Source organism: Raphanus sativus, unplaced genomic scaffold (assembly GCF_000801105.2).
Source record: "Raphanus sativus cultivar WK10039 unplaced genomic scaffold, ASM80110v3 Scaffold3087, whole genome shotgun sequence".
Taxonomy (NCBI): domain Eukaryota; kingdom Viridiplantae; phylum Streptophyta; class Magnoliopsida; order Brassicales; family Brassicaceae; genus Raphanus; species Raphanus sativus.
In genome coordinates this window covers 1-12,407 of record NW_026618394.1, presented here as the reverse complement: position 1 = coordinate 12,407, position 12,407 = coordinate 1, and the positions used below count along the sequence as shown (strand labels likewise).

The 12,407-nt window shown below is 33.7% G+C and overlaps 2 protein-coding genes across 3 annotated transcripts; both read left to right on the top strand.

Annotated features, from left to right (window-relative positions):
* Nucleotides 1–4,490: 4,490 nt before the first annotated feature.
* Nucleotides 4,491–8,191, top strand: LOC130494260 (transcription initiation factor TFIID subunit 15-like). 2 transcript variants are annotated; one of them, XM_057000921.1, is made up of 8 exons: nt 4,491–4,573; nt 5,070–5,220; nt 5,336–5,676; nt 5,786–5,977; nt 6,443–6,526; nt 6,947–7,028; nt 7,127–7,250; nt 7,644–8,191. In XM_057000921.1, exons 2-8 carry the CDS (start codon nt 5,101–5,103, stop codon nt 7,853–7,855), a joined length of 1,155 nt encoding a protein of 384 aa, XP_056856901.1. In that variant the 5' UTR covers nt 4,491–4,573; nt 5,070–5,100; the 3' UTR covers nt 7,856–8,191. The 2 variants fall into 2 exon arrangements, with proteins under 2 accessions (XP_056856901.1, XP_056856902.1); XM_057000922.1 differs by lacking the exon at nt 4,491–4,573 and having other exon boundaries at nt 5,080–5,237.
* A 1,072-nt stretch (nt 8,192–9,263) lies between these two features.
* LOC108819060 (BTB/POZ domain-containing protein At1g50280) lies at nt 9,264–11,923 on the top strand. The gene is made up of 3 exons (XM_018592047.2): nt 9,264–9,419; nt 9,499–10,668; nt 11,476–11,923. Exons 1-3 carry the CDS (start codon nt 9,357–9,359, stop codon nt 11,824–11,826), a joined length of 1,584 nt encoding a protein of 527 aa, XP_018447549.1. The 5' UTR covers nt 9,264–9,356; the 3' UTR covers nt 11,827–11,923.
* The last annotated feature ends 484 nt before the right edge of the window (nt 11,924–12,407 follow it).

Genomic DNA, 12,407 nt, shown 5'->3' with positions numbered 1-12,407 from the left:
GTTTAGTGGTTTATAGATCCGGTTTCATAATTTTTTTTCATTTTGCGGTTTTGTTTGTTCAACATTGTTAATTATGTGATTATTTTTATTATTTTATATTCAGTATAAAGTAATTTAAAAACGAAAAATAATAACTCTCTTGGTTTTTAAAATTTTGGTTACAAACTTTTTTCTCTAAATTTGGTAATTGTATTTAAATAGATATAATAAGGAAAATTTAGTGAATATAAAGTTAAATGATATACAATTGATTTATGAGTCTCTTGATTTGTTGGGTTATGTTTAGTTTCAATTATAAAATACTAATGGGCTTTAGTTTGGGTATTGACATATTAGCACCATATTTGTTTCGAATGTGTAAAAAAAATTATTAACATTTCCATAAATTTGTTCGGAAAGAGTAAATAAAACATTTAATACTTTGTGGTCTGAAAAGTCAATGCATTAGTGTCTTGAGCAAAAAATAAAATGAACCGACAGCAAACTTTCGATATGTCCAAAGCCGATATTTCTTCTTCTCTGTTCGAAACTAAGAAGTCGAATTCTTCATAATTCTTTGATCTATGAGCCGATTATTCATAATTCTTTGATCTATGAGAGTTTTTGCATCCAATCGAAGCTAAAATCGGTAAGATTGTGTTTTGACTAAAGATGTCTTCTCTTCTTTTCTGTAATTTTTTTTAAAGAGAGCTCTTACTGAGTTTTTTTTCTATACATGCGACAATATTTAGGATGGAGTTTCCGATTTGGAATAAATGGTCACAAATACAAAACCACAGATGGTTCAGATTCATGCGAAGCTCGTTTATGTAAAGATGATGAAAGGCGAAGACTTTTTGCACAACCAGACGAAGAAAATGTTTCTACTGCAATGAAAATATAAGCTTTTTTTGTTTCTCTGCTCTTAACTCAGTCTTTTTGTGGTTTTAGCTTAGGGTTTTTAACCTTTCTTTAGGAGCTAATGTATAAAGATTTTAACCTTTCTTTACAGGAACCTTTCTTTAGGAGCTTATGTCGGCTACCAGAGGAGGTCCTGACCAAGGTCCATCCCAGCCACATCAGCGACGGATCGTACAGATTCAGCCGCTGGTAACTCGGAGAATTATTCTACAGTGAAGTTGTCCCCTCCTCTCTCGTCGAGAATTCTCCTATTCTCCATGTTGCTAATGAGGTCGAATCTAGCTACAATTGAGTTGCTTGTCTCTGTAAGCAACTTTGCCCCCTATCTCTTGTGATTTTTGTTTGTTAATCTGCTAATACATTAGCATTTATACAAAAAAATTATAGTAAAAGCACTGAATATTTTTTTTTACCAAACAACAAATTGGGTTCCAGACTCCCACTCATTATTCGATCGAACTCCATTAATGAGAGAAACATGTCATCATTCTCAATATCACAGTTTGTGATTTTTGTTTGGCCTATAAACGTGATCTTATACATGTGGTCGCTTACTCTCCAGTTGTTCTTTACAGCAGTGACCGACATGTTTTGAATGGTCTTCCACTCGCCAATCACACATTGACTACCCAAGCTAAGCAACTGATTCTGTCTGCATGTTGCGTAGATTTTATCACCCTGCATTATAAAAATATTTTTATAGAGTATAATAAGTCTTTTTAGTTAAAAAATCCAGTATATAGAAGTATAAATGATTCGATTACCTTTGTATCAACAAAGATGATTTCGAGAGTTTCACCATATGATGCGTTGACTTGCTTCCAGGTGTGGATCGTTTTGACCTGAATACAACAGTCGCTTGTGCGAGGCTTCAACTGTGAAAGGTAATAACTTCTGGGATGGTTTCATTTTTACGGATGAAAAAGATTGGTGATGTTGTGATGATACTGTCGTTGCTGTAATGGTAGTATTTATAGGAAAGAATTATAATTGGCAGGTTCAAAATAAGATTTCAAAATCTAGTTGAAAAGTATATTTAGTGGAATATGCCAATAGGCAATTGCGATTTTAGGTTTAGTTTATAAAGAAAATATTGTTTTTTTTTTATTTGAATTTTTTCACTTGAACATATACGTGATCTTGTATATCTTTTTAAGTTGTAGCCGGTTACAAAATCTGTTTTAAGTGGGAAAAGCTTTTCGAGTTTCTGTTGGTTTGTCAATATGGGTACATGATTATCGGAAGTGGGTTTGATTTGAGAGAAGTTATGAAATATATTTGGATATGTTTTGTTTTCTGATTACTATTTTTGAGGGGTCGTGAGTGTGGGCACTTGATTCTAGGAAGTGAGGTTGTTTGGAAAATAGTTATGGAATATATTTGTTTATATTTCTTTTGTTTTTTTGGTTTAAAGATTTCATGCAGTTAATATTAATCTATGTTTTAGTGTGGTTACTAATTGCTATATTGATATTTTTTTGGTTCAGGTTTATGTTTTGGAATGGGAGCTTTTGCTGAATTATGGAGATGAACTGAAGATGGTGACGTTTTTATGGGATATTTATATTTTTATAAATGATAGAATATTAGCTATATTTTTTATTTTCCAAATCGTTGGATAGTTAGTCAGATTAGTACATAGAGGTAGTTAAATTGGTCCTTTTTTTGATTGTCACGTTTGCCCTTACTGAATTTTTAAAAATTAGGCAAATCAATAATGGCATAAAAAGTAATATGCCAGGTAAAAATGAGGGCAAATCTAAAAAAAGGATCCTGAATTAATAGTATTGATGTTTTCGTTGACTTGTCAATTTAGCACGCTGTTTAGACACTGGGTTCGAAACCCAGATTGTTTAGATCAAATGGCAAGGTACTTTACCACTGGGCTAGTGGCTCAATCAGATAAGTTACTATCACATTTAATATTATTTGGTACTAACTGAATATAAAAAAAATTATCTAAAAACTTAAAAAGATCTTTAAAATTTCTAAAAATTGAAAAAATAATTCCAAAAAAGAAAATTGTTTTTTCGGATTATAAAAAAAGTTGAAAAAAAAATTCGAAAAAATATTCCAAAAAATTATAAAATATTTCGAATCTGAAAACATATAATCAGAAAATATATATAAAAAATTATTACTATTTTTCAAATTTTTTTATAGTTTCTGATTATATGTTTTCAGATTTGAAATTTTTTATCCTTTTTTGAATTATTTTTTGGAGCTATTTTTTCAATTTTTCTTTTTATAATTTGAAAAATGAAAAATTTCTTTTTGGCATTTTTTATAAAAAAAATAAAAAAATATTTTTAATAGATTCTGATTATTTTCAGATTCAAAATTTTTATAACTTTTTCATATTTTTGGATTATTTTTATTGTTTCGATTTTTTAATCTGAAAAATGAAATTTTTTTTTTTGGATTTTTTTTTAAATAAAAATTTTGGAAGATTTTTAAAATTCTTTATTTTCATATTTTTGGAATTTTAAAGACCTTTTAAATTTTTAGAGAATTTTTTTATATTCAAAATTAGTACCAAATAAAAGTAAATGTGTTAGTACATACATTGAGCGTACCACTAGCCTAGTTGTAAAATACTTTGCATTTGATCCAAACAAACTGAATTCAAAACCTGGTCTCTTTATATTTTTATTTTCAAATCGTGTAAAACAAAATGACGTCGTTTTACTGAACGCCAACAGTTAGCGTTGGGTTAACGCTTTCTTAACTCTCGTTTAACGCTGTGCTAATTATTTGATATTTTTTATTTTTATTTATATACTAAATTCTGACCCGTACTTAAAAGAGCGGGTATATTTTTTTGTTTAAATTTAGTTTTCATATTTGTGTTTTCTTTGTGATTATATTCGTATGTTTTTTTGTAATCATATTTGTGTGTAAATCTTAATCAAAATATATTTTATTAAATAATGGCAATTTAAAATTTGATCCGATATACGTTCGGTTAGGGTTATGTTGCAGGTCGAATCCGGCCCGCCGACCCGCCAACCCGCTGGTTCCACATACTCTGGTTTGAGTTAACAATTCAAAATTTGGATAACAAAATGGGTCTTTCTTAGAATCAAAGTTCAAATATAAAAAAAAAAACTGAATGAATAATGTATGTGATAGTAGTTAATTTTTATTCAAAATATCCAGTAGTCTAATTTCTCCCACAAAATGGGTATAGTATAAATGAAAGAGAAATTTTTTTAGATAGTATTTTTAGTTTATTTTTACAAAAATAGCCTCTCAAAAAAAAAAGACCAAAATTTTTGTATTGAAAGATAAATATACATTTATAATCATTGAGTTAACTAATCTAAAAAGTTAGGGTATAGAATAAAGAGATGTGGTTTTAAGAATGTATTCAATAAAATGAAAAGAAATTATTTTAATCATTTTATATTTTGAAAACTATTTTTGTGATAAAAGTTTAAAATGTGGTATTTGAGAGAATTACTCCAAGTGAAACGTAAGAAAACTGAAGTTTATATATAAAAAGTAAATAAATTGAATGTTTTTTCTCGGCGAAAGTATATGTAAATATATACTTGTAAATTTATTTAAAAATAAATTGCAAATAACCACCAAACAAGATAGGTCACCCACCCCCTCCAAAGAGTTTATTCGCGAGATCTCTGACTAGACTGCAAACCCTAATCCGTCGCCGGTAAGATTCCCTCTCCGTTCTTCTCTTTTTTTTTTTATTTCCCTCGTCTTCTTTAGTCCTTCTCTCGTTGTCTCGTGTTTCGTTATTTCTGAATCCAAAATCGGTCTCTCCTCTTTTTGATCTCAGATGTTTTTTCTCATTCGTTCTTCACTGTTAATCTATTCCCATGGCTCATCATCGTTGACTGCTTAGGTATCGGAATTAGCTTCACGCGTTTTACAAGTTTCGTATCGGATCTCCGTCTTGACTGCCTGTTAATATGATTAGGTCTATATCTGTGTATTCTATATAGTACGCTTTTGTATTTAGTTTATCATCTACAGATTCGTGACGCTTTGTTTAGATGAAATTGGATTAAGATGGCTGCGTCTGTTAGTATAACGCTTCTCAGTGTTGATTAGGTCTATATCTGTGTATTCTATATAGTACGCGTGTGATGAACAAATGGTTGAGACGCATTTATGATTAAGTAAAGTATTTGGTTTATCATGTACAGCTTTGGTACGGCGTCGTTATTGGATTTAAAGATGGCTGGATATTCAACGAAAGGAGCTCCTACAAATGGATCAGTCTACGTTTCTAACCTTCCACTAGGCACTGACGAGAATATGCTGGCTGAATATTTTGGGACCATTGGGTTACTAAAGGTATGGTATTAAGCCAGGTACTCTAATGGTTTTTGCTTCTATTTCTTTTTGACGTTATTGCAATCTTTTATTCCACAATATGTCTAACTTTTTTTTACCGTTTTGTTTTATATAGAGAGACAAACGAACCGGTACTCCCAAGGTGTGGCTGTACCGAGACAAAGAGACTGATGAGCCGAAAGGTGACGCTACTGTTACCTATGAAGACCCGCACGCTGCTTTGGCTGCTGTTGAATGGTTCAATAACAAAGACTTCCATGGAAGCGTCATTGGGGTTTTTATGGCGGAGTCGAAGAGCAAAAGTGGAGGAGACCATCCGAGTGAGTCTTTTGGATTCGATGGAGGTGCTGCTAACAAGGAAACAGATGGAGGAGGTGCTGGAAGAGGGAGAGGTCAGGGTGATTCTTCCGCCAAGCCATGGCAGCAAGACGGGGACTGGATGTGCCCAAATACAAGGTCTGTGACATCGGTGAGGAGCCTTCATCTATCTATCCAATTGGTTTTGCAGATTTATATATTGGGAGTTTTTAGCTCTAGTGTTGCTCATGTTCTTCTATTGTGGCAGTTGCACAAATGTGAATTTTGCGTTCCGTGGGGTTTGTAACCGTTGCGGAACTGCCAGACCAGCTGGTGCATCTGGTGGCAGCATGGGGGCTGGTGGTCGTGGAAGGGGCCGAGGTGGAGGTGCTGATGGTGGCCCACCGGGGAAGGGTGCTTCTACTGGTCTTTTTGGTCCAAATGATTGGTCTTGTCCAATGTAAGTAAATCTGATTAGGTCTGAAATAATAGTTGGTTCACTTTCACGTGATAATGAGCGTCTAATACTTGTTAAAAATACGTTAGCAATAGAAAGTTTACATTCTAATGAGCTTATGGAAAGGTTTGTATGTGGGTGTTTTGATTAACCCTTCACTTAGAAATGATGTGCCACTGAAACTGGCCCTTAGAATGTGTGAAGCCACCATGTTGATTCTAATCTCGCAAATTGTCTTCAGAGAGTTGTCAAACTGAAAAATTGGGTTGTAGACTTGTAGTTTTGATCCAGTATCCCGAGTTTTTCTTAGATTCTTATAAATTAGAGATTGTAAGTTAAATGGAATTTTATTTTTCTACTAGTTTAACTAAGAGGCTGCTCTCATTGGGTAAATATGCTCTGGTCCCGATCTTTGTTGGTTATATACTTTGGTCTGTAATCCTTTTGTTCTAATATTTTAATCATCAGGTGCGGTAATGTCAACTGGGCTAAGCGATTAAAATGTAACGTCTGCAACACCAATAAACCTGGTCAGAATGAAGGTGGTGTGAGGTATGACTCATTGTCAATGATAAGCTTGCCTTTTTATTGTTCTTTTGCAATGTTGAACTGAGGATTGATATTTTAAATGATTTTTTTCCCGGTGAATTTAGGATACATTTATAGATTTTGTGTTCGATAATAGCAGTTTTGTTGTCACTTGTCACTTGTCAGCAGGGAATTTTTATTCTTCTTTAGAGATGGCCTAATAGATAACTGTAAAAAAATTACGACAAGATATTCTCTTCTGCAATTCGACTGAGTGCTTCCTTTGCCACTGTGTTCAGTATGAAGAATGCTGCAGAAGCATCAACATATGTTTTGGCAATTGATGTATCTCATTTGAAATATTTATCGTAGCAAATTAGAGTTACTAAAAGGGTTTTAGCTTGACGGGCCTGTTGTGCTTATTCATTTATTTTTACCATATAGGGGAGGCCGTGGTGGTGGCTACAAGGAATTGGATGAACAAGAATTAGAGGAAACAAAGAGACGCAGGCGTGAGGCGGAACAAGTAAAATATTCTTTGCTGAAGCGTTCTCTGTGTTTGTGTTTTCTTTGTTGCAATTCGGTTGAGTTCTCAGGTTTAACTTTATGTCATAAAAATTACAGGATGATGGTGAAATGTATGATGAGTTTGGGAATCTAAAGAAGAAGTACCGTGTTAAAACTCACCAAGCTGACGCCAGACCTGCTGTTGCTGCTGGTCGTGCTGGGTGGGAAGTCGAAGAACTAGGTAATTTCTATTTTAACTTCAACTCAGAGAACTCCTCTAGCAAAATCCCTGCAAAGATGTTAAGGTTCAGAATAGAACCTTTCCGATATGATAAAAACTAGTTGTCCCTATAGATACTTCTGTAGTAAAAATAGACACTTCGTTTGATTTTGCACATTAAGCTCAAGGCTATTTGCTCATACTGCCAAATCCTTGAGGAGCTCCAATGATTCTTGTATTACTTGGTGTTTCTCTTAAGAGCTTTCTTCTTTTAACCGAATGCATTAAAAAAAGAAGGCGACAAAGATGAAAGGTTATACTAAGTTCGCCCAACAGTGTAAAAAATGTTTGATTGCTGCTTTCCACCAAAATTTATTTTGTCATGATCCAATGTGTGTATTTATTGTTTGGCAGGTGTTGATAGAGAAGGAAGAGAAAGAAGCAGAGACAGGCAAAGAGACCGTGGGGATAAGCATAGAGATCATCATCATCACTACGATAAGGATAGACGCAGGAGCAGAAGCAGAAGCCGAGAGAGGGAAAGAGGCAAGGAGCGTGACTATGACCGTGCCAGGGACAGAGACAGAGACAGAGACTATGATCGTGGAAGCAGGTACCGTAACTGAGAGATTGCTCACAAACTGTTAGGGTTTATTTATCTTTTCCAATGTTTCATCGACTTTCTTTCTACAATATTTGGCAACACACAAGTTCTTTGGCCTTTTTCTTTTAATTGTGTGAAGTAAAAGTCTCGTGGAACTTTAACGGTCTACTTATTTATGTTCAGAGAATTATCCCGTCTTTTGTGTTATTTTGGTTGTACCTTCGGTATTTTCTTTTTTGTTTCTTTTTTTTTTGAAACTTTTTGATTCTTCTTGTTTTATTGCCAATGATTTTCAACGCTGTATAATTGTGTAACGAAACGAGCTAAAAAGATAGAATATGGAGATTTTTGTGGATAATACTTTCTCACATATCTCAAATAGGATAAGAATAAAATTGGGATTTTGGTAATAAATTGTCGCATTTGGAAATACGATGAAAAAAATCTCGTAGTGGTCTCGCACATATACTAGGAAAAATACCATTTTAGTAAGGACCACACAAATTCACATGCATTTTTGACAAAAGGAAATTTCAACAAAGAAAATGCTATACTCATTGTAAAAATTGTAAATGACGGAAATCAAATGTTGTCCAATCTTTAGCGAGTTATCTGCACGATTTCAAAAAGTAATCAAAGTCCGCAAAGCGAGAAAACATGTAGCAGACCTCGTCCAAAACCATATCGCATTTGTATTATGATACTTTGATAGATTCTGTTCTCAACACAAAATATAAAGTTAGATCTTGACTCCCAACCATTGTTTGATCGATCTCACAATAAATCTCGACTGACGTTTCCACTGTACAAGAGGCATTTTCAGTTGTATCTGGTCCCATCTCTTAGATAGGTAACTAGATATCCTAATCTGGACAATTATTTTACAATTATGAGATAATGTATCTAATTTGTTTTTGTTTTTCTTAAAATTATAATATATAATTAGTGTACTTTCAAAAGTCCACGCGCGATGTTGTAGACTTTGAATTTGAATTTCTGTAAAATTTTGAACTGAACACAAACTCATAAGAATGCTACAATATTCAGACAATAGCTTAGGACCATGAAAATTTGTGCAAATGGATAAAGTTATACTAGTTTTTTAGAAAGTCAATCATTCTCAAAGAAATGAGAATCAAAATTCACTAGCATTCTTTTAAAAACAACAAAACAATACAAACAAAAAAAAATCATTTTATTGAAATTTGAGATAATTTGAAAGTTTTATGTGGTTTTCTATAATATTTTGTATAAAACTATACTAGTTCAACATAAACTTTTGTCTTACTTCCGTCTAATTTCTATTTAAATTAATTTGTTAGTAAGTATTTATTGTATTGTTGTAAATAAAGACAAATAAAACACTATGCCATATCTCATTTCCATGTGGCCACTATAATTATTGCTCTATAAAATCCAAAAACACACACAAAAATAAACAGCGGAAGAATCAGAAAACAGCTTACAAACTAGTCACAAGACTCATTAGGCTTTCATACTCTGATGCAAAAAAATCCCGAGAAATGTCTCTCTTCTACGATCTTCAAATCTGTATCAATGGAGATCACACATTCTTCCTCAATCAGGTAAAACCTAAACCAAACCTTAAAAAACCGAATCTTGATTATGCTCTGTTTCTTATTTCTACTGTATGCTCTGTTTTAGGATGTGATCTCAAAGTACTCTGGAAGCTTGAGGAAGATGATAAAACAGAGCAAGAAGAAGAGAAACAAGAAGAGTAAATCTCCAGAGATCATCACTATCGAGATCGATGGGTTTCCAGGTGGATCAGATGGGTTTGAGCTGGTTTCAAGGTTCTGTTACAGCAACGGAGGAATCTCAATCGATGTCTCAAACGTCTCGACTCTGTACTGCTGCTCTGTTTTTCTAGGCATGACGGAAAAGCTCTGTTTCTCTAACCTCTTGCTTCAGACAGAGTCTTTTCTCGAAGAAGTGTTCTACGGTTCTTGGAACGACATCGTTTTAAGCCTCAAGAGCTGCGAGCAAGTGTTCCTCCACGCAGATTCGTATGGTCTCGTCGATAAACTCATTTTCTCAGCTTTGACCAAAATCTCTCGGAGCTCAGAAGCGTTCTCTTCCTCTTCACTGTCTTCTTCTTCGCCTTCTTCGGCTAAGAACACGCCTGAATCAGACAAAAGGTTAGCTTCTCAGAATGTTTCTTGCGGAAGAAGCAACGAGTGGTGGTTCGACGATATGTCAAGTCTCTCCCCAGTGATCATCTTGAAGCTAATAAGGATCATTGGAGCTTACAAAACCAACGTGAAAAGCTTGGTCCTGACTAAGTTTCTTCTCCATTATCTCAAGACAAGACTCCAAACCAAATCAAGAAATATAGAGCTTATGAGGAACAAGCTTGAGTACTCTGATTTAGCTGATACAGCGGTTACAGGAGTGGTTTTGGCTGGTAAAACCGCGTTTTCTTGCAGGAAACTCTTTTGGGTTCTTCGGGTTTTATCCAGTTTTAGTCTAAGTAGAGAGTCAAAGACCGGTTTAGAAACCCTAATTGGAGAAATGTTGGATCAAGCAACACTTGATGATCTTCTGATACCTGCAGCTGGAGGAAGCAGAGAGAGTGGGTTCTACAATGTGGATCTTGTGATAAGATTGCTAAAAGTGTTTGTGAGGAACAGAGAAGAAGAAGAAGAAGAATCAAAGATGAAAGAAGTTGGGAGATTGATTGATAAGTATTTAAGAGAGATATCTCCAGATCAGAATTTGAAAGTATCCAAGTTCCTTGGCGTTGCAGAGAGTTTGCCAGATTCTGCTAGAGGTTGCTTTGATGGAGTTTACAGAGCCATTGACATCTATCTACAGGTCAGTACTTATTTTCTTGAATTTTCTTTTTACTTGATACAACATTTTTCTTGCATCTTTTCACCAACCAATTGATGGTGCAAAAAATTTAAAATTTTTTAATACAAGTGAGACAAATAAATTTTTTACAAAAAAAAAAGTGAGACAAATAAAGAGGGAATAAGTTGTTTTTTCTTTAAAATTTGTATTGGTCATACAGAAGATGACAAGTGACAGATAGATTTTCAATACATTTTTTCTATTAAGTAGATTTTTGGTTTCTTGTATTCATCAAGAGATTCAAACAGAGCTAAACTATTCTCTTAGTCATCATATTGTGATGATGTGTATACCATTTATACTCTGAGAGTATATTTTATATTTAAGACTTGGAGTCATCTTCAGTTTCTTCACTGTCTTGTTGCTGCCGTGGGGTTTCCTGTCAGATTACCTCACAAGGATACAAGTTTCTTCTGTATTCTTGTCTGTCTGGTCCTTTTACTATTTTTTAAAACAATACTATTAATAACAATATACTAAAAACTCAAAACTATAGTTCTTTTTGGGTATAGTACTATCAAATATCAGATATTGCCACTTGAAAAACTAACAAGTATTTTCATATTTATTTTTATATTAGTAACAGATAATTTCCATTTTATTAAACCAAATATGAAATTTAAAGAAACAAATGATATTTCAGTTTTATATTTGATCATTTTTCCTAGCGACTTACAATATTATTTACATCAAAATAAAATCCTTTAAAGAAATACATTTGTGGGGTGACATTATATAATAAGTTCTTTCTAATGTTTTGTTGTACAGTCTCATCCTAATCTAACACCAGAAGATCGAACAAAGATATGTCGATGTCTCAATTACAAGAAACTGACACTGGAGACCTGCAGACAGCTCGCCAGAAACCCTAAGATCCCTCCAGATATTGCCATTCAAGCACTCAAATCCAGATGTGACGATCAAAAGCACAGAACTCCAACTCCAGAAGTGAAACTTGTAAACAAGAGTACGTGTCGTAGTCGTAGACACTCACAAGACAAGAAGCCTGTAATGTTGCACCACAAAGGCTTTGCGATATCAGAGAAATTAGCCGAGGAGCTGAAGACTAAAGAAGGATATAACTGGAAGGTTATAGATAGATTCAGAGAACGGCTATGAGGTGAAATTGTAATCTCTTTTTGCGTCCCAGTGTTGTACAGAGTCTTGTACAAATAATCGGTTTCACCAATATTTTTTAGTACCAAATTGACTAGCTCTCAGGCTGCATTTGCAGGTCAGGATAGACACTTCAACTACGAGTTGGGCATTTGGTTCAAACCAAAATAAACTGAACCGATCAAACTGAGAATTTTTAGTTTCCAATTTCGCATTTGGTTTAGCTAAAATTCAATACATTCTGTTCAGTACACAAAAACTGATCAGTTCGTCAAATACCAACCAAACAAAACTGAATAAATAAACCGAAATTAAGGGAACTATGCCAAATTTTATCAGAATAATTTGTGTTCCACCGAATAAACCGAGATATAAAACGATTTTGGTTTAATTAGGAATACAAAACAGAACTAAAACCCAAACCAAATAATCTGAATTTCAAACCAAACCACAATATATTTAGTGATACCCTCTCAAAACCGAAAAACCTAAAAAAACGAATGTTCAATTTTACTCAGTGTTTTTAATTTTTAAAACTGGAATGAAAACTAAACCAGAAATTTTTTGGATCACAGTTCAATATA